This window comes from Gadus chalcogrammus, chromosome 8, assembly GCF_026213295.1.
Source record: "Gadus chalcogrammus isolate NIFS_2021 chromosome 8, NIFS_Gcha_1.0, whole genome shotgun sequence".
Taxonomy (NCBI): Eukaryota; Metazoa; Chordata; class Actinopteri; order Gadiformes; family Gadidae; genus Gadus; species Gadus chalcogrammus.
This window is the reverse complement of record NC_079419.1, coordinates 20,001,047-20,023,152: the sequence shown is the minus strand read 5'-3', so window position 1 is coordinate 20,023,152 and position 22,106 is coordinate 20,001,047. Positions and strand designations below refer to the sequence as shown.

The 22,106-nt window shown below is 45.2% G+C and overlaps 1 protein-coding gene across 1 annotated transcript; it reads left to right on the top strand.

Annotated features, from left to right (window-relative positions):
• The first annotated feature begins 1,287 nt into the window (after positions 1–1,287).
• Positions 1,288–21,876, top strand: gk5 (glycerol kinase 5). Its single transcript, XM_056596410.1, has 16 exons — positions 1,288–1,684; positions 1,770–1,863; positions 2,032–2,107; positions 2,333–2,426; positions 2,730–2,861; positions 4,990–5,065; positions 5,544–5,605; positions 5,729–5,802; positions 6,391–6,451; positions 6,922–7,048; positions 7,237–7,341; positions 16,087–16,181; positions 16,834–16,937; positions 17,318–17,377; positions 17,885–18,018; positions 19,193–21,876. The coding sequence occupies exons 1-16, from the start codon at positions 1,559–1,561 to the stop codon at positions 19,372–19,374; spliced, it is 1,602 nt and encodes a 533-aa protein (XP_056452385.1). The 5' UTR covers positions 1,288–1,558; the 3' UTR covers positions 19,375–21,876.
• The last annotated feature ends 230 nt before the right edge of the window (positions 21,877–22,106 follow it).

The window sequence follows — 22,106 nt, the reverse complement described above, 5'->3', positions numbered from 1 at the left end:
AAAAAACATCCTAACAAAAAAAATAAAATAATAACAAACTAACAAAATTAATGAATTAATAAAAAATAAAATAAAAAAAATATATATATACATACTTATTTAAGGTTAAATTATTCTAATTAGTTCAGTATCATTAAGATACATAACAAAATACCTGCTTCTTTGTCCCTCAATTCCTTGCACCTGTAAAATATTGTGAATGTCATTTTCTTCATCCAGTTCTTTCCATTTCTGCCTGTGCTGGTCAAATTTCTTACATTTAGAAAAAACATGATTAACATCCTCTAAAACTTTGCACTCAGAGCATACACCGTTACTTTTACCAATTATTGCTAGAGTGGAATTAAGTCCAGTATGACCTAATCTCAACCTTGTTATTACAATTTCTTCATGCCTGTTTAGCCCCTTTCAGGTGATTATCTTCCCTCCAACACTGCTCTGGTTCCTATGGTAGTATCTGGCTGAGTTCTCTGACTCCCATTCATCTTGCCACCTTAACATAACCTCTGATTTAATTAATGATATAGTATCTCCTTTCCCCAATGGAACCTGAATATTTGTTTGGTCTAATTCCAGTGCTTTTTTAGCTAATTTATCAGCAATTTCATTGTCATAAATTCTATAGTGGGCTGGAATCCAACAGAACTGAATAACTAATCCAAGGCTTATATTATTTAAAAGAAGCTGCTTTGCCTCTATTACCAAATCTTCACGTAGGCTATTGAATTATCTGTTGTAAACTTTGTAGACCTGCCATAGAATCAGTAGGCCTACATATAACTGATCTAAGAGGTTTAGTATCTACCACCCATCTAAGAGCGCATCTCTATTGAGTCTCTATTGAGTCTACTGATAAAAAGTCACTCACTCTATATCCATATCGTTTTTCAAATTATGGAATAATTATATACAAATACGACATTGCCCTTTGGGATCTTCAAATATTTTCAGATAACGGAAACTCCTACGGAAGTCGAGAAGGGTCTATGAAAGCGAACGCAAATGCTTATTGGAAGTTTTCTTTATAATTTTAATCATGATTCAAAAACACCTTTTCATGTAATGACAAATATAAAAAAAATTACCGTTTAAAATGCATATCGATGTTGACCACCTTATTGCGAGGCCAAATTTTGGAAAATGAATATGTGAATATGATGATTGTATTTTCTTTACATTCTATTGTGAATCCAAACTTCGTTCATAGAGTGATAAATAAGAAAAATAAGTGCATTAGTTGAATATCCATTTTTTTAATTGCATTTTCTTTTGACAATTGTCCTAAAAATGCTTCCATACTAAATACCGTAGTCTTGTCAAACGGGAATTACGAGCAAAATATGTGCTGTAGATTAAATACTCTCGACACGGAAGTCCACCAACTCCACCTCCAGACCACAGCCTCAGTTAATGTCGGGGTCACCTCAGTTGACCAGCAGAAGACCCGCTTAATGCATAAAGTGATACAAGGTCCTAAGTCCAACGCAACGTCTGAACTGCAGGCAGGGGGTAAACACACATGGACTTGTGGATTTGTGTAGTGTAGTCGCTGCAGAAGATGGCTACTCAAAGGAATGGATTTAAAAAAGAAAGTTTCATCTTATCAGTGGACGTAGGAACAACCACAATAAGATGTAATGTATTTGACAAGGGTGCCAAGATCCGCGGGACGTGCAGCAGCAAAGTGAATTATTTCCCTTCTTCCATGCTATTTATCCATGCAACTAAATCGCCTTGCAGAAAAACCGAGACTAATTTGTGTTTTCCAGGTTGTCTTGTTGTATCCAGAACCAGGCTTGGTGGAATTGGATCCAGAGGAACTATTTAATGGATTTATAGCGGTCGTCAAGGGGGCTGTACAAGGTAACACTGGCTATCGACTTGTACAGCTTTGTTCCACATGTAATTCAATACACCGAATCTAAGTTGCTTGTTATACTCGTTTTGCCTCTGTGGATATGACACACACACACACACACACACACACTCACACACACACAAATATACACACAAACAAACGTACACAAACAGATGCAGGTGTGAAGATGAGCCAGATCGTGTCACTGGGCATAGCCACTCAAAGAGGGACATTCACGACATGGGATAGGTAAGAAAATCAATTAATTGGCCTACATTGATGATGATTATGTGTCAGCAATGACCATGTTACACAACTTGCTAATACATGTGTAGTTAAACCATAATTCTATATTATGCATTATGTCAACATATACTGCACCATAATTCCATGCCACTTTAAGACAACACTATTGTGTATTTTCCTCCATGTCTTGTGTCTTTCCTGACCACTTGTGTGCGTTCACTACTCCAGAACCACTGGACGTCCTTTTCATAACTTCATCAGTTATCAGGACCTCAGGGCCATTGACAGTGTGACTTCTTGGAACGGCTCCTACACCATGAAGGTGAGCGCGCAAGTTTCATGATTTTCTTTATTGGCCTTCAATTTATAGTAGGAACTGGTAAAGCATTCTATCAACATTGCCAGGGTTATGGATTCAATTCCCACTTGGGCTATCCGTCATGAGTATGTAGGTATGCACTCATGGTAAGAGGCTTTGGATTAAAATGTCCACTCCAAATGGCATATGGGATAATATCGGTTGAATTTATGTCACTCTAAATCTGCTGTTGAAGGACTCATGTTGGTAAGTGGTGGTCATTTGGTTATTGCAGCGTCTGGCGGTTCTCCCGCCGTCTCTCCGCAGGCGGTCCAGGGGGCGATGACGCTGCTCTACCTGGTGTCCAGACAGAAGCGGTTCCTGGCCGCCAGCGTTCTGGTGTTCTCCCCCCAACAAGTCACCTTCCGCCTGCTCTGGGCCCTCACACACTGCACACAGGTCTGTGGCACGCGTCTGCTGGCTGCAACTCCGGACTCGGGCTGTGAACTTTGTTTTGTGGACCTGGAGACGTGAGCCAGTAGTCTGTTGCAGGCACGGCGTCAGGACATATTGTGGGTGGTCCTTAAATTAAAAACGTTATCAAATCCCTGTTTACCTAATAAAAATGACTGACTCATATACTGTTATATTTTCTGTGCATAGTAGAGATTTTAATAACTTGATGCTCTTTAATATTTTGTTGCATTGTAAAAAGTTTCGTTGCATAGACGATCGCTCTCCTTGGCTCTGAACAAAGAAGAGCGCTTTTGGAATCTCAGTCAGTCTTTTGCGACACAATTCAACAGAATTATGAAATAGTCGGTCTCATGTTATACGAGCAGATCTAAACCACGAGGGAAATATTCGATTCCTGACAACTTTTACAGTCTATCTATAGGCCTTATGTCTATAAAGTGACGCGCTAAAGCATGATGCGTAATTGAGATTCCAAAAGCGCTCTTCTTTGTTCAGAGCCAAGGAGAGCGATCGTCTATGCAACAAAACTTTTTACAATGCAACAAAATATTAAAGAGCATCAAGTTATTAAAATCTCTACTATGCACAGAAAATATAACAGTATATTAGTCAGTCATTTTTATTAGGTAAACAGGGATTTGATAACGTTTTTAATTTACACAAATATGAGTTCCCCTAGCCTGCCTATGGTCCCCCAATGGCTAAAACTTGCATTTGGTGTAAAACGAGCACTAGCTGTTCTGCTCGCCTTTGAAAAAACGGAGGCTCAAGTGTGCTGATTTGGAATGTCTGTATTCATGACGTCTTCCCTTGACGCTTTCGTTCCACAGCATTGAAAAGAGCCGTGCAGTAAATTAAATATATATATATATTATTTATTTTTGATTTTTTTAATAAAAGTTTTGGGTGGGCCTGTTGAACAGTGGGTGGGCCTGGGTCCGTCAGGCCCACCCATAACGCCGTGCCACTCTGTTGGTCAACCAGTCCCTTAAGTTAGCAGTGGTTGATACGCAACATAGCAGCCGTTTGTGAATCAGCGAATGAATCATCATGGTTAGGAGTGCTACTACCATTACAATCTACTAATAGTAATACAACGTTATCTATATCATATGAGATCAAAATAAAACATTATTTTTTTACCATTGCATACATTTAATTTAATAAACGGAGCATGATCATGGCACACTGGCCGCATTTACCAAGCGTCTCCAATGACGCAATGAAAGCACATGACTTTGAGGGGGAAGTTTTACACTGTCACAAAGATCAGATGATGGGGAATAAAGAATCCAACGGTGATCCCAAAGATGGAGTTCCCCCGACTTCTGCACTTCAGCCCCGCCCACCGCAGAGTGTCATTTCACAACTGTTACGAGGCTACAGCGAAAGAGGCTACAGCGAAAGAGTACGATTTGGTATCATTAGCTTGTCAGCTTCTTCAGAATCCCTCCCACAAGACGTGTCCATGATGTGCCTCATGGTGTGTCTCAAGGCGTGTCTTGTAACGTGTCTCATGGCGTGTCTCAAGGCGTGTCTCATGGAGTGTCTCGTAACGTGTCTAATGGCGTACCTCATGGAGTGTCTCATGGCGTACCTCATGGAGTGTCTCATGGCGTACCTCATGGAGTGTCTCATGGCGTACCTCATGGAGTGTCTCATGGCGTACCTCATGGAGTGTCTCATGGCGTACCTCATGGCGTGTCTCGTAACGTGTCTCGTAACGTGTCTCATGGCGTACCTCGTGGCGTACCTCATGGCGTGTCTCATGGTGCGTCTCATGGCGTGTCTCATGGCATGCCTCATGGTGTGTCTCATGGCGTGTCTCATGGCGTGTCTCATGGCGTGTCTCATGGCGTGTCTCATGGCGTGCCTCATGGCGTGTCTCATGGCGTGTCTCATGGCATACCTCATGGTGTGTCTCATGGCGTACCTCATGGCGTGTCTCATGGCGTACCTCATGCTGTGTCTCATGGCGTACCTCATGCTGTGTCTCATGGCGTGTCTCATGGCGTACCTCATGGCGTGTCTCATGGCGTGTCTCATGCCGCGTCTCAAGGCGTGTCTCATGCCGTGTCTCATGCCGTGTCTCATGACCTTCTGCTTCCAGCTCCGCCAGGCCGTGGCCGAGGACACCTGCTGCTTCGGGACCATTGACACGTGGCTTCTTTTCAAGCTCACCAAGGGTACATTCGCCTTTACTCTCAGTACTTACCCAACCCTTTCTTATCGAAAGTGAGTGTGAGTGCACAAAGCATACAAACTAAGCTGTTCATATGTCTACAATTATTTTTGAGTTGCTAGGAAGCAAGGGTGTTGCTCTTCTCATTTCATGCAGATGTTGTGTGTTATGTTCTGTTCATTGAAAGTCATTTGGGAGAACCATGTGCTGTGCTTACCAAATGAGACTTTTTTCGTTTTTCTTTGTAAGTCCACCGCATGGCTTATAGTAGTTTGGATTTCATGGTACTTTATGTCTGTGTCTGTGTGTGCATGTGTTTGAAGGGTATGCAGGTAAGACTCAAATGTTTTTGCTCTCTGAACTGCTCCTTTTCTATGCGTCTTTGTTTTCATACTGTACCTGTGATTTTACACCATGTCTGTGTCTTGTATTTCGACACTGTGGCTTGTGTTTTACACTGTCTTTTGTTTTTGACTCCTCAGGTGAAGTCCATGCCACAGACTACTCTAATGCTAGTTCCACTGGGATGTTTGACCCCTACCAGGTCTAGTGTGTGTGTGTGTGTGTGTGTGTGTGTGTGTGTGTGTGTGTGTGTGTGTGTGTGTTGTTTACAGAGTAACAGGATGTATATGACTTTACTGTGTGACTATAATTCCTGTGTTTGTAGATGTGCTGGAGTGGCCCACTCTTCTCTATGTTGTCACTACCATTTTCCATTCTCCCCAAAGTGGAAGATACAATGTGAGTAAGCAGTTTGTATTTAATCATATCTTATAACAATAGTTTGTTACAGCACTGTTGTAAAGCTCGTCTGTCATGAGACAAGACTTGTATTTCTTGAGTGTTTTTATATTAAGCTGATATAGTGCGGGCATACATTTACATTAAGGGCATTTAGCAGATGCTTTTGTCCAAAGCGACTTAGAATAAGTACATTTGTCAGAAGGATGTCGGTGCAGTAAGGATGTTCATAGAACAAAGTGTCAAGCAATAACAATCGCTAAGTTAACCCTTTCCCCATATACAACAAAGATAGCTAGGATAAGATGCTACAAATCTAAATATGAGGGTTTACATTAAGTACCAGGACGTACAACATACAATTAGTAGGAGGAGTGGGAGGGCGGGGCTACGAAGAGTCTAGGTGGCGTGGTCTATGTCCTACTGAAGCATCACCGTAGAAATCAAGAACACAGGTTGCTTCTAGCTAGACCGGCATAGCCCTTCTTGTGGGCAGTACATTATTTTAACACAATTTTTGAAGATTGAAGATAAAAAGTGAAAGTCGATCAGCAGATACAATTGTGTGTGTCCCTTCTATCCATACAGCCATAGCTTTGGATCCACACACTCCTCTATATTCGGTGTCTCCATACCCATAATGGCTCTGGTGAGTCATATTTTGGACCTGAACGTGTAAATCCAATGTTGTGAGTTAAATCAGGCCACTTCCTGGCAAAAATACATGTTTAAATACCTCAGATATGCTAATTGAAAGTTTGTCTGTTATGTCTGGAATTTGTTGAAATATTTAGCCTTTTGTGGAAAAAACCAAACAAGTACTGATAAACCCCTGACCCAGATTGCTGCTGTTTGGCACGTCCTGTTAATAATAAGCCGTCCTGTTAGCTGAACTCCTCCTGTTAATTATTACCTCTCAACTTTGCAAAGGCGACCAAAAGTGAAGAATATACTTTTTGGTACCAGAACTTTTACTACTTTCTCAGTTTGAAATGAATACTGCAAATGAAAGAACTATGTATTTGTATGTGTATTGTTGTTTCTACTTGTATACAATTAGGGCCTGGATAATAAATTGCATGGATTCAAAAAAATTATCACGCATTCCTATTGTGTTAGATTGCCGACCAGCAGGCGGCCATGTATGGTGAGTGTTGCTTTGATGTGGGCAATGTCAACATCACCATGGGAACGGGCGCCTTCGTCGACATCAACACCGGCAGCAAACCACATACATCGGTAGCAGGTAACCTCACATAAGATGGAAACGAAACAGAAATAATGTATAAATATAGTTATCTCAAGGTGTGTGTGTGTGTGTGTGTGTGTGTGTGTGTGTGTGTGTGTGTGTGTGTGTGTGTGTGTGTGTGTGTGTGTGTGTGTGTGTGTGTGTGTGTGTGTGTGTGTGTGTGTGTGTGCGCGCAACTCTGCTAGGGCTGTATCCGTTGGTGGGGTGGAAGATAGGAGAGGAGGTTGTGTACTTGGCGGAGGGCAACGCGGCCGACACGGGCACCGCCATCAAATGGGCTCAGGGCCTGGGTGAGTACCATCACTGGTGTGTTGGGGGTGACTGACAACACGGGCAGGATGGCCAGGAGCTGCCAGGGTTTTGTCTCAACCCCTTGGCCTAAAGGCCCTGGGTTCCACTCTACACGATCTCATCAGTGTGCGTACAAACAACACAATTTGACCCTTCAAACTGCGTGCAGTCCAATTTTGCATGCAGTTCATACGCCAATCCTTCCCATTGACCTCTGCAGAGAGCAGATGTGTCCAAGTACCACAGATCACCTAGAACGGTCATTATGTCACCAGCAGGCAAGCGTCATCAAATGCTCCATTGAACCACAAGCCGCTGCTAGAAATTAATCTAAATTCGTAACCACGAGATGGACACTTGGCCGTTTCAACCGGGGGGGACCTCGGAATCACTCTGTGACATCTTGAGTCTCTCGGTTAATTGGTTGACCAACTAGGTAGTGATCAACTAGGTTCTGATCCACTAGGTTCTGACCTAACGTTCTGACCTGTTCTTACATTGTGTAACGTTAATGTTCCTCATCACAGCGTCCCGCTCCTATCACAGGAACCAAGGATGATTATTTTGGGGTTGTTCAGAACATTGTGTGCATATTACTTGTTCATGTATTAAATACAGGATATATGCTTGAAGAAATTAAATCATGGCCATAGGTCGTAAACAAGCACTTATGGATTTATACAATAACTGGGGGTGGTCATCGTGTATTCCGAACAAAAATGTAGCTCATTGTTTTCCCATGTTGGAATTCTTGTTGTGTAATAATCATTTTGGATATTTCCTAAATGGAATATCGCCTACCCCTATTTAAAACCCCTCAAAACACTACATCTGCATGTAAAACAAGCAGTTAACCAACAGATACACATAATATGCAACCACTGATTATGACTATGAAGGGCTAATTTCTCGCATTTCAATACGGGAAAAATCATAATATTGCAATTTGAACTGAGAATAAAATGAATCTCAGCCATGTTTGTTTTTCAGCAAAAGCAGCGTCCATATCAACGATAAAAAAATGTAATTCAAGAATTTTTCTGGACCTGAAGGAATAACCGTTCTTAAAGGCCCACTATGCAACTTCGGGAATTTCTTCGCTGTTTTCTTGGTTTTGGCACGCACATTTCTCTACACAGCACCCCTACAGCTTCGTAGTAGATATTTTACAACTCTGTCGCTCGTAACAACTCGTTGACGACCCTTCCCCATGCACTTCTACGCGAGCCATGTGCATTTGTTTTCAAAGAAGCCGGCGAATGCTTGGAGCCATGTCCGAAGTAAATGTTCATAAAGTGTAGGCAAGGTTATACATTTTTAAAATGGTGTATTTGTATTGCAATAAACATAAAGCCATCCTTTTTATAGTTGACGGGGAGAATTTATATCCTAGATTATAATTGTTTTATCTTAGGTTGAACAGAACAATCAGTGTGAGAGTGTTGGCCAACATAATAATCTAAATAAACAAGAACCTGGATTCGGGGATTCAGTCTGTATCTGGGGGACGAGACAGACGAACAGCAAAACACCAATGGAAACAAAGGTGTTTATATGGCTGTAACCAAGTGTGGCATTAGGGGAAAAAAACAAGCTAACCGACAACGCCACCCTAGGGATTGCACCCAGTTTGACATCGCTCGCACTCAAGGCACCAACGAGCCACATCGGAGGACATCCCGGGCCAATAGCACCGTTTGCGGGCCAAGTCCAAGGTGCGCTCCACCCCCTGGTGGCCATGCTCCTGATGTAGCTGGGTCAGAACATCAGACTTCAACTTAGCAGGAAGCAACAGTTGGAAATATTCCTCTGCTCCGTCTGAACGAAACACCCTACGGTATATGGCACCTTCCCTTTCCACTAGTCGGTCCCACTGGCGTAAGAGAACCAATGCCGACTTGGACATTCGCTGTCTCTCAGCAGGCCCAGGTTTAACACCTCGCCTCCAATGTGGCACAACCTCCTGGAAGACAGGATCTTGTTCCTGACTAGAGTGCAAATGGGAGGTTTTGTTATCAGGGAACGCCGTAACCACCGCTTGAACCACCTGCGTTACTGGCTGTGCCTGCTCAACTTGCTGTAAGGCAGTTGGAAGGGTCGTGCCCAGGGCCAAATCCGCCAAAACAGGATGGTCCGAGGGGTTCTGCCTCGACAGAGCATCCGCATTGCGGTTCTGTCTGCCGGAGCGATATTTGATCTCGTAGTCGAATGGAGCCATCTGGGCAACCCAGCGCTGCTCTAATGCTCCTAGTTTTGCAGTAGACAGGTGACTTAGGGGATTGTTGTCCGTAAAGATAATACAGCGCTGCCCCAACAGGTACTCCCTAAACTTTTCGGTGAGGGCCCACTTGAGCGCGACAAACTCCAACTTCATAGAACTGTAGTTGCGCTCAGTGGGCCTAAGACCACGGCTGGCATAAGCTATAGGGCGCACCTTCCCCCCCTGTTCCTGAGATAGAACAGCCCCTAATCCGCTGTAACTCGCATCCACTTCTAAGATAAATGGCAAGCTGAAATCGGCGTAGGCAAGGACAGGGGCCGTGGTCAGCTTTCTCTTTAGGGCATCAAAGCTTTGCTGGCACTCTTCAGACCAATGGGACAGCAAACTTTGGCCCGGGCCTCGCTTTGATTTAGTGCCACCCAGCGCCGCCACCAGCTTGTGGAGGGGGGCCGCCGCCTTGGCAAAACCCTCCACAAACCGGCGGTAGTAGCTGGCGAACCCCAAGAAAGAACGCACCTCCGAGACGGTGCTAGGGCAACGCCAACTAGCCACTGCCTCAATCTTTTTAGGGTCTGTCGCCACCCCCTGACTCGAAATGACGTGACCGAGGTAGCCAACCTCCTGTTTGAAAAATGCACATTTGCTCAACTTGGCCTTAAGGCCCTAATGCTGCAAACGCCCCAGAACAAGTTCCAAACGTTCCAGGTGTTGGGAAACAGAAGTAGAAAAGACCACAATGTCATCCAAGTACAACAACAAGGTTTGACATTGCTGGTCCCCAAAAATCCTTTCCATCAACCTTTGAAAGGTTGCTGGCGCGTTACAAAGGCCGAATGGCATTCGCTGCCATTCGAAAAGGCCGAAAGGTGTACAGAAGGCCGTCTTGGCACGATCACCCACCGCAACAGGGACCTGGTGATACCCGCTGGCTAGGTCCATAGTAGAGAACCAGTGGGCTCCTGTCAATGCATCGAGGGACTCCTCGATGCGAGGAAGAGGGAAAGCGTCTTTGCGTGTCTTCGCGTTTAGTTGGCGGTAGTCAACACACATGCGGAGACTACCATCCTTCTTTCGGGCCAACACTATAGGGGACGCATATGGGCTACAACTCTCAGTGATAACTTGTGCCTCCATCAATAAATTGATATGAGCCTTAGCCATCTCATATTCCGATGGGGGGATACGCCTGTATCGTTGTCGAACTGGCGCCTCATCGACTAGTGGAATCTGATGAGAGAGGAGGTTAGTACAACCCAGGTCCCCATCATGGGAGGCAAAGATTCCGCTGAACCGCTGTAGCAAATTCCGGACCCTTTCCTGGTCTGAAGCCTCCAAGACAGAGGTCAATTTCCTCAATCTGGGATGGTACTGATGATGTAACCATCTGGGAGGCAACAGTGGCCATCACAGTGTTGACCTCGGTGACACTTGCGGGCAAACTCACCACTTGCACACAACACAAACTTCCCAAATCGGTGCGAGGATACAGTAACACATCTTCCGTGCCCACATTAACTATCGGTATGTAGCTAGTACTACGGCTCACCCGGATCAGAGATGGCGAGGCCAACAAGCCCGCAGGAAGTCCTCTGTCCGTGGGCTCAAACAATACCGAGGTGTCGGAAAACTGTGCTGAACATGTAGCAGCTACCATAACCATAGTGCCACCCGGGATACGATGGGCTCGGCCTCCACGGACTTTGACCCTCCCTGGCCTTATGGGATGAGTTTCTGCAAAATGACACCGCTGTAGAGCCTCAGCAACAGCACCATGAGCCTGAGAGACAGAGGGCAGTCCGAAGAGGGCCAGACCATGCTGCCCAAAAAGCTCATGGTAGCATTTATTCAAAATGTTCATGCCGAGCACACCAGGTGCCTGGAGGCCAATCCCCCCAGGTGGGTCTCTCACAACCAGAACACCGCACTGTGCTATGGACTTTCCACAAAGCTCAACATCCAGTTCTAAATAGCCGACGTAGGGTATGCTCAGCCCATTGGCTGCCCGGAGCTGTAGCCATTGACAAGAGCGCAGACGGTCAGAGCCCCAGGGTTCAAAGTGATTCAAAAAGAAGGTCTCGGTGACGGTAGACACCATTGACCCGGTGTCTATTAGGCATGGTACCGGGACCCCACCAATGAGTACATCTAAATGGGGACATGATGAGATTAAGCTAGATCCGACGGACACGTTACTCGAGCCAGGCAACCCCCCACCAGAACTTTGGCTCTGCAGTTCGGTGGGTGCTAGTTTCCCACCGACGGACGAGGTGAAAACTGTCCATTGCTCCTAGGGTGGTTTGCCGAGAAGGCCTGGGCATGAGGAGGAACCCTTGGCCCGTCACAATCTTGGGCAAAATGGCCAGGCTGTTGGCACCGCCTGCATATAATGGGGTTGCCACGAGGCCTTTGATAAGGGCGCTGTAACGTGGCAACACTCTGGGACAGTTGATTAAGCTGCTCTTGTTGACGTCTCAACATGTCCTTTAGCTCTGATAGTTCAGACCCCTCTGTGGAGCTGCTAGAAACGGGCATATGACCACCATGCACTGCATACTGGACACCATGTATGGATGGAACAGACTGACTGCGACCCCTCGCGCCACCCGGCATGCCCTCGTGCTCCCACCTAATAGCCTCTGCTCTGAGCTCTAGCATGGTCATGGTTGGCTGGCGTCTTATAAGCTGCTTAAGTTCCCTCCGCAAAGCACCATCGATAACATGCTCAGAGAATTGATCGCGTAACAAAACCTCAGCATTCACCAAACCATCGGGTGCACGATGCTTTACTCTATTCATAATACTCATCAAAGCCAAAGAGAACTCCAACAAGGTTTCACCATCCTGCTGCTTCCTCGAAAAGAAAGCCTCTTGCAGGGCTACATAAGACTGAGAGCATCCGTACAATTCCCGGAGAATACTTTTGATCTTTTTGGGATCATTTCTATCGGTGCTCGGGCGATACTTTATCTCCTCTCTGGCCTCCCCTTCTAACTGATCAAACAGAAAGAAAGCTTGATCATTCACAGAAAGGTGACGTACCCGCATGCATGCCTCTGCCTCTTCAATCCATTCATTTACCTTAATCCCTGACTTTCCTTTAAACATGGGACACTTTCTATCACGGGGGACGAACACCAATCTCTCTGCCACAGAGGCCCCAGGCTCAGCAAGTAAGGCATCGCCCGAAGGTGCTGGATTCGGTCTTAGGTTCAATCTCTCATTATCTGCTTTAAGCTGTGCCACCAATTCCCTCAGCTCTTGTAGCTCTTCTATATTCATGGCTAAACTATGATTTACCTGTGCCTGGTCCACTGTAAAAGGAGCACAGCAGCCAACTGCTACGACGGTCAAGACAACTGCTGTTTTTGCCAACATACACTCACGCAGACAGAGAGAAAGGTCAATTTAAATGCCTGAAGTGAAGGGAGAAAAAAAATAAATAAGTAAAGTACAACCTATAAATATCGGAACATACGCCTCTGGTGTTTTTAGAAAGTCGATCCTGCCGACAACGCCAAATGTGGCATTAGGGGAAAAAAACAAGCTAACCGACAACGCCACCCTAGGGATTGCACCCAGGGATATACTAATCAATTAAATCCAAACAATTATATAGCACACACGTTCGTTTGACTGACGGCACCAGAGACGAAGTTCCAAAAATAGGTTGTTTTTATTAACTAAAACATGCGTGTTCCACATGTAAAAAAACAGGATAAATGAAATCAATTGGTATGTAGGGGATAGACAGGATGGTTAGGGCTGAGGCTTACCAGCAGGGGGCAAGATACCAGGAGACGGAGGGGGGAGACACAAACACCAACCAGTCACTCGTGCTCGCACATACACACAGGATCAAAATGATAAAAGAGAAATTCCAAGAGGACACACGTGAAACCACACTCGGGAAGGGGGCACCACCACCTAAAGGATCTAGTTGCCTCCCTGCGGTGGGCACTCAGCGCCTGGAAACGAAGGAACAAAAGAGAGATGAGGGCAGATACAAACGACCAAACAAAACAATAAACACAACTACACAAAATGTAATTCACAAAAAGGAAATGAGTAAGAAAACAAAATATAACACAAACACACAAACCAGGCCAAAAAGGATCTTAAACATGCGTGATAGCCCACTGGTTATCCGCAGCTATAAAAAAAGGCCTCCTGCCAGTGGCTTAACAGAAGCAGGGCTCAAAACAAACCATAAACAGAATCCCCCAAATTAAACCAAACACTTCCCCAGGACAAACACGCACGCACTCGCCAACACTCTACACACACACACACACACACGCACACCGACACACACTAGTTGCGACACGGACAGATGGAAACACACAAGGACAAGTCAACAGACAGATCACGTTCAAAGAGTGGTCGTTAGCGTCTTCGTCGCTATCCTCCAGGCTAGCCCAGGACAAACACGCACGCACTCGCCAACACTCTACAAACACACACACCGACACACACTAGTTGCGACACGGACAGGTGGAAACACACAAGGACAAGTCAACAGACAGATCACGTTCAGATAGTGGTCGTTGGCGTCTTCGTCGCTATCCTCCAGGCTAGCCCAGGACAGTTGGGCAGCTTTGGTGGTAAACAACGGGTGGCAAAAACAGCAGTCGGCAACGACACAATCGGCAGTACCTAGAAGCCATACAGGTCACCCCGTTAGTGCTAAACATAATTCTAAAAACAATAGCGATATAAAATAAGGGATACCTACCAGGAAGTTGGGAACTTCCTACTTAAGCCAGCGGCTCACAGCGCACCGCTGAATGTTAGCATTCGGTTGGAATCCACACCGAGACTGTTACGCGATCAACAACCTGCACGCATCACCAACCAAGGCAGGGCACCAGCAGGCACCAGCAAGCAACAGGCACAAGCGCTGCAAAGCGACCAGTGTGAAAAAGTAAATCACCATGCCAAACAAATCAGCCAGAGCGTCCATAGGGAAAGCACGCGTACATACCGGTAGCAAGTGGCCTGGAGGGGCGTAGCAGGAAATAACGAGGAGACAAATTGTGGCACCTCCCGACACAAAAAGCTACCTCAGAATAAATAAGGTGGAGACGCAAGCCATTGGCTGTGACGGCCCTGATCATTACAAAGGGCTCTGCCCCTGCGTCTCACCACACAAGCAAGCTAGAAACATACAGGGCTCACAAGAAAACGGTCGAGAAAACAATTTTTACAGGGCTCACAACAAAATGGTTGAGCAAACACATTTGTACAGAGACTATCAACATCAAGAATACCACGAGGACAAAGTTCACCCAAGGGTACTTTCAATTTCAAAAGCAACACGGCCAAGTCGGAGTCTGATTTGAAGTCTTCTTTTGCTTTCAGTTCACGCTATTCCTGAAAAGCTTGCCCAACGTTTACTCGTGTCTGGCCTCTCTGTCGGTCAGTCTCCCCTTTCTCTTCTTCTGTTCCTCCGACATTGGGTTTCTCTGTCTCTTTTAGTCGGCTGATCTATGATGAATGTAACAATCCCTTAGTTACTTGTGTTTATATCGAGCCGGTTCCGTGTTTGGGGGTCTGTGCCGCAAAGCAATTCGTTACTTCGCGAGACCCGGCAGAAACATATTCATTTTCTTCGCCATGATGCGCAAGGGGGAGTTGAAACAACGAACAATCGAACAAAAATGTATAATGGAACCATCGCAATGACTCCTAGCCTGTTATATTAAGGTAAATCAAGCCAAATTGCCTCGCAACTGGCTGTTTATATCTAGCCGGTGCCAGCTTTGGGTGTGTGTCTGTGCCGTAAAGCATTTTCGAAACTACAATCAGACTACATTTTCGAGGATACTTCCGTCGCGTCACATCCGGAAGCCCTCGGTCGGAACACATCAAGTTGCATGTGCGCTTTTTCACTGTAGAGGCCACATGGGAAAATGAAACACCCACCAATCGACCCAGAAATGGATGCAGAACCATCAGCATAACTCTCAACCTGCATACTTAATGTAATTTTGGCTAAAAAAGTTGCATAGTGGGCCTTTAATAACTGACAAGCGAAACGTTATAAACATCACAGAACGAAGATTATGACAACAATTTGCACATTTCTGTTCAATCGATACCTGGTATTCGGACGATTCTGCTCTCCACAGAAGTCATATGGAAGGATCGGTTTATCAACTGCACGCAGGTTTGGACTTTCGGGCAGCATTGCACGTGGTTTGAAAGGGTCCAATCTTGTTATTTGTATACAGATTAAAGGGATGGGGCCCCACATGTCAGCACAGACTACCTGGGAGGCCTTCTTGGGCAAGACGCCCCTAACACTATCTCCAGTGTTTGTCTCTTTGGATAGCAGTCCACTAAAGGACTAGAATGTAGGGTGGTTTAAGAAGGCTGTCTGGAAGCTCCAAACCTTTTCTCCATTGTTAATCTCTTTGGGTAACAGTCCACTCAATGACCTGACGGTAAGGTGGCGGTAAGGTGACAGAAAGGAGATTTAATAGGCGGAGTGTGAGAGGCTGACAGCTCGGTGATGTGGTTCCAGAGCTGTTCTCTGATGTCCAGGAGACCAGCGCCATGGCTTACAGCGTGGCCGACTCTGACGGGGTGTGCTTCGTACCGTCCTTCAGCGGCTTACAGGTGTGTGTGTGTGTGTGTGTGTGTGTGTGTGTGTGTGTGTGTGTGTGTGTGTGTGTGTGTGTGTGTGTGTGTGTGTGTGTGTGTGTGTGTGTGTGTGTGTGTGTGTGTGTGTGTGTGTGTGTCAGACTCTGATCAGGGTTATCTTGCGGGTTTTTGTTTTCAGTTTCATCTAACAACATCACACTGATAACTATATATCGAGTGCAAATATAATTTATCAGAAACAGAACTGTCTTAAGTCCTTTTCATCAATTTAACTGTGAAAATATGATGTCCATTAGTGCCCTTGTATTCGTCTGAGTTTTTCATGTTGTCTCTTATTTTAGTTTCTTTAACATGGTCTTGTTGTCTCTTCCCTTTCTGCTCCGTGTTGTGTGGTCGCCTGTGTAAGTCTGTTTTCTGTCGATCATGTACAATACCTAATCCTAGCATGCACTGATGTGTGCACATGTTGATGTAATAATAGTAAAACCGTCTTGTATAGAGCATTCGTAGGACCCAATGCGCTTCACATCAAAAAAAATAAATAAAGTAAAAGGGCTCCCTGTATAGAGGAGGTTACATTTATCTACAGGCGATTGACTTGTGTTTTTTTTTGTATACATCTTTTTTTTTTTTTTTAAATAACATTCCATCCTCTTGATTGCTACAGGCTCCACTCAATGACCCCACAGCCTGTGCTTCCTTCATGGGTCTCACACCATCCACCAACAAGTGCCACCTGGTCCGAGCCATCCTGGAGTCCGTAGCCTTCAGGTGAATGGTCGTGGCCATGTGCTCTTTGTAAGGCTGTGAGTTGTAGCCTGTACCTAGACTGCTCAGGTTGTTCCGGTCTTGGTCGATGGTACTGGGGGGCGGCATGGGGCTCAGGAGGTGGAGCGGGTTGGCTGGAAACAGAAAGGCTGCTAGTTCAATCCCCGACTGAGTGAGCGAGGTGTCCCTGGGCAAGACGCCTCACCCTGACTGCTCCCAACGAGCTGGCTGTCGCCTTGCATGGTTGACTCCGGCGTCGGTGTGTGAATGTGTGAATGAATGGGTGAATGTTAGGTAACATTGTAAAGTGCTTTGAGTGGCCACTGGTTAGAAAGGCGCTGTATAAATGCAGTCCATTCACCATTTACTTTGTTGTGTTTCAGTGTCCGTCAGCTCTACCAGACCATGCTGAGAGAGACCTGCATTCCCGTCACTAAGATCCGGTACGGTGGACCTTTTGGTTCAAACGCGCTTTAAAGAGGCCCTGGTTTCCATGACCAACACAGCCACACGTCCAACCCACCCCTGCACCACTAGAAAACGAATCACAAATACACAAAAGGCTGTTAAACTACAAATTTTCATGATATCGCCCTTTTCCAATCGTGGGTATGGAGCAAAGCTTGTGTGCAGCCCTTCTCCGAGCGGTTGCCGGGCGTCCATTTATAGCAGCTCACCACGGGGAATCACTAAGTAGTTTCCCTGTGAGGAATGTCTGCTTCCTCTGCTAATGCAATTTCAGTTTTATTGTCAATACATTACGTGCATCATACAAATCCACAGAGCGATGATGTTACAGGCAGACAGACGATACATTATGGGTCAGACTCTATACGTTGATACTGTTACATGCACTACATTAAGACTCCTTAACGCTCTGTATTTTCTCTTTCTTCTCGTGTGTGTGTGTGTGTGTGTGTGTGTGTGTGTGTGTGTGTGCATGTGTTTAGTGTGGACGGGGGCGTGTGCACTAATGACTTTGTCATGCAGCTGACCACCGATCTGATTGGTCAGAAGCTGGCCAGACCCGTCCACCACGAGATCTCCTGCCGCGGGGCAGCCTTTGTGGCCGGACTGGGAGTGGGTATGTGTCAACTTCAGACGCACACATGTTAATACATGAATACTTGATTCATGTTTCGCACCAACGTCCTACGTTTCCTAATTTTTAGCCCTTATCCGATAGAGCACAACCATGTCATGAGTACCAAAGACACGCAGAAAAGCACTGTAGAAAGGGTTAAAATAACTACTTTCCACACTCTTCCAATCCGGCATTCTTGGACCCGTGGATATCAGTTTGTGTAACAGGAGAACAATGAGGTCACACTTGTGACCTCAGTCTGATGAAGGCAAGTTCAGCTTGCTGCTGGGATTTCTGTCCGACTATGCCTGATTTTGTCACTCGGGAAAAGCGACTTACATCACGTAATTAATGAACAGTAAGAGGCATCTGAGCACAACGGTGAATACAACCTGGGTTGCAGACATTTGGGTAGGAAACCAGATCCTTTCGGCTGGAACCTTTCGCCTCACCACCACATGACTCTCCACAGTCAAAGCATCAGCACAGTGTTGGCTTTCACCACAATAGTAACGGTGAGGTAGAGGTAGAAAAACCGGTGGAGTCTCCTGTTTATATGTCGACTTATATGTCACGTCTCAACGTGTCCAGTCACACAAGGATCTGCCGCGGCCTGTGATGCATGCAGGGAGTGGGGCGGGAGACACCGGACGGAGAGACTCGGTTGAGTTGGTCCGCCACTTGGCGTAGCCTGGCTTTGTCCATGGCTAAACAGCTTTCAAAGTAATGCCTACTAATTTATACTTAATGATCAGAGTCCGGTCCGTTGGCTCTGGCGGAAGCGATGTTTGTGAATGTTAAATGGACTATATTTATACAGTGCTTTTCCAACCAGCGGCCACTCAAAGCGTTCAATATTGTGCAATATTGCCTCACATTCACCCATTCATAAACACATTCATTCACACAACGACGTCAACCATGCAGAGCGACAGCCAGCTCAGCCCAAGTAGCGGGTGCACACACGGCATTCCATCCAGCACCGGAGTAGCACTCACCGAGATGAGCCACATGAGCACGCGCAAATGCACACGCACACACACACACACGCACACACACACACACACATTAGCGCTGCCTGCACAATGACTCTGAAATTTGCATTGGCTTTGCCCACACAGATGGCAGACTGCCTTAAAGTCGCCCTCTCTAATGGCGTCCTCTGTCCCGGCAGGATTCTGGAAGGACAAGGAGGAGCTGAAGCGGCTCCACACCGCTGACCAGATGTTCGTGCCCCGACAGGCGGCCCAGAGCGGCACCGAGCTGGGGGTGGTGAGTGCGGAGTACGAGGCGGTCCTTCGGAGCTGGGAGAAGGCCCTGCAGCGCTCAATGGGCTGGTACAGCAGCAGGGCATGACCATCAGGGCCACGCTGCAGTGCTCTTCATACTCGCTGCACGGGAGCATGAAGCTCAAAGAGCCGTTCTAGGAGCCACTCACACCGACAACCACACTGGACATGTTTGTGGAAGCTTTCGTAAAGGTTTCCATGATCATACCCCCATTTCATATAAATTAGCTTGTCTCTGGTGGCAACTACATTTCTGTTGAGGCCTTGGAGTGGTTTACCACTCTCTCTCCCGCTCGCTCGCTCGCTCGCTCGCTCTTCAGAGACCATTATGCCGACTTCTTTTCAATGATTGGTTTGTGGGCAGGTTTTTTCAGCACTTGCCAACGCAGTCTTTTCTTTTTTTGTTCATTTATTAGCAATTTAAAGGGTTTAATGCCTGACTAATCCTATACATGGTCCCTTTAATACTTCCTTATAAGATAATGTGCAAAGCTATCACATCTTTTTTTTTATTTTTATAAAAGGACAAAGGAACATTGAGCGATGTAGTCGACGGCAGGACTGCACAGAATTCTTTATGTATCGTACAACTTAATAATTGTATCACCCAAATTGTATCATTTTAGCAGGAGTACTGCCTAAAACTGAATAGTATGAATCATAGTTGTTATTGGCGTAATCCGTTCTTGCTAATGTATTCTGAGAGGGGGGGGGGGGGGTTGACACCCAGCTCAGTAAATTCTGGGTCCACCCTATCTAGGGTTAGGTTACCCTAACCCTCCCCAGTGTCCATTAAAAACATGTTTTCTGTGATACACAATGTGCGGGTGTAAACTGAACTCTGAAAGATCCAACCACTGTGTCAGTTTCTAGGTTGCTCCTTCAGGATTGTAATTTGCCTGTGTGCGTGTTTGAAAGAGAAAAAACAAATATGCAATATAACTATATGGCCTTCCAAATGTGAACTGAATTATTTGTTTGACACATTGTGTAAACTACAAACCTGACTTGAAGTCAATGACCGTGTTTGGGCTGCTATGATGTCACATGTCCTGTCCACACTAGTGCATCTCACACTAGTGCATCTCACACTAGTGCATCTCACACTAGTGCATCTCACACTTGTGCATCTCACACTAGTGCATCTCACACTAGGAATACCTTCATCTATTGCGTTGTATTTACATCATGTATTTCATACCTCAAATTAAATGTAAATAGTTACCTCAATAAAGTGTAGGTAGATTATACAGAAGCCCTTGACGGCAGTATTTTCTGTATTTTCCATAGTTATGCATCATACTGTATTTTAAAAGCTCCAAATTACAATACCAAATTGAGATTGGTTTACTTTGTATCGTCATTTCCATACAGTCCACTAGGTGATGCCATTGGCATTCAATTCATCTCTTAAGTTTCAAAATGGCTTTTTCCTTGTTGTTAAATACATGTTTTTTTGTATACTTGAGCTGATTGAATAGTATTTTAAATTTAATATTATCCGGGGGCTCAGTAGTACCACAAGAGCCAAGTATCAGCATACCATACAATACCCTAAAAACGGCCAGATGGTATATATGGGGTGAATACTGTTTCCAAAAGCTACCCTGTGTACTCCTATGAGGACATAAACACACAGGCTGTATTATTGAAGTATTAGTATTATTGAAATTGGTGCAAAACTATTTGGAGGCAGGCAATTGGAAATCATTTCTAGTGCCGAAGCAGCCCCTCCTCCTGGATAATACAATATCTAATCAAGTTAAGTGATACTGTAATAATATGTGCCATCTTAAATCCTTGGATTAGCATGAACTAATATTGCAGAATTGTTTGTATAATATCCCTGCTTCATGTCAAATATAAGTCGTTTTCAGGTTAAACTCTATTCTGTTGCCATTTTCCAAAATGTTCACTTGGTGTCAGAATGGACATGAGGGTCTGGAGTCCATGCCCAGGCCCCCCCGTCTGGCCTGAGAAGATAAGACAGACGAACCCACTAAGGTTCATCTAAAGATCTCCATCCTGATCTTTAACCTGAGCGTTGTGTCACCTATCTTCCTTCTGTTAAATGAAATGGGACATTTCTGTAAATGTGCTATCTGATGTTGTTGACAGTGTTTTGTCCATGTGCCCCTGAGCACACTGCAGATTACAGAGTGAGAGTGCAGTCTAGTTGAACTCAGGATGAAGTTGCCTGTTACATGAGGTTATTGAATACTATAGAGCATTGGCCCAGTTCTACCAGGTGAATCTAACATGAGTCAAAGAAGCATTCATACTAGAAAGTGATATCAAATGTATTTTTTTATTTTGTTGAGGAGTAACTTTTTTATTGCTTCTTGTGGGACTAAAGGGCTAGTGCATTTAACGTTGTTCTAATGTCAAAGTGTAATTCTATTAATTGTTCTTAAAGATGGCAATTTCTCTAAAATGATTGGAGAAAAGTAATCACTGACTTGTAGTTTAAAGTTTGGTCTGTGTAATTATCTGTACTAAATTCTTAAAATAAACTGGACAAATAAAAAAAAACGCCACCCATCCATATTGTGCTGCTGATGATTGTTGCTACAGAATACGTCGATGTACAGAAGATCATTTTCCACGCAAAGCCCACTGGTTAATGCAGTCTTCTCTAGTTTGGGGGGGCAGACCCTGGGTCGGACAGTTTTGGGGATGTTCCCATTAATGTATTTGATTTCCACTGCGATGGTTGCCATGGGGACCCATGAATGGATTGATTGAGCACAAGTGAGATCTGTTCTCCCTCATTGTGTGGCCGCGGCGGCGCTCACGCTA

Coding starts and splice junctions, on each gene's coding strand:
- gk5 (XM_056596410.1), top strand. CDS start 1,559: ATGGCTACTCAAAGGAATGGATTTAAAAAAGAAAGTTTCATCTTATCA. Junction 5,606..5,728: donor GGATGTTTGACCCCTACCAG/GTCTAGTGTGTG, acceptor CTGTGTTTGTAG/ATGTGCTGGAGTGGCCCACT. Junction 5,803..6,390: donor CCCAAAGTGGAAGATACAAT/GTGAGTAAGCAG, acceptor CTATCCATACAG/CCATAGCTTTGGATCCACAC.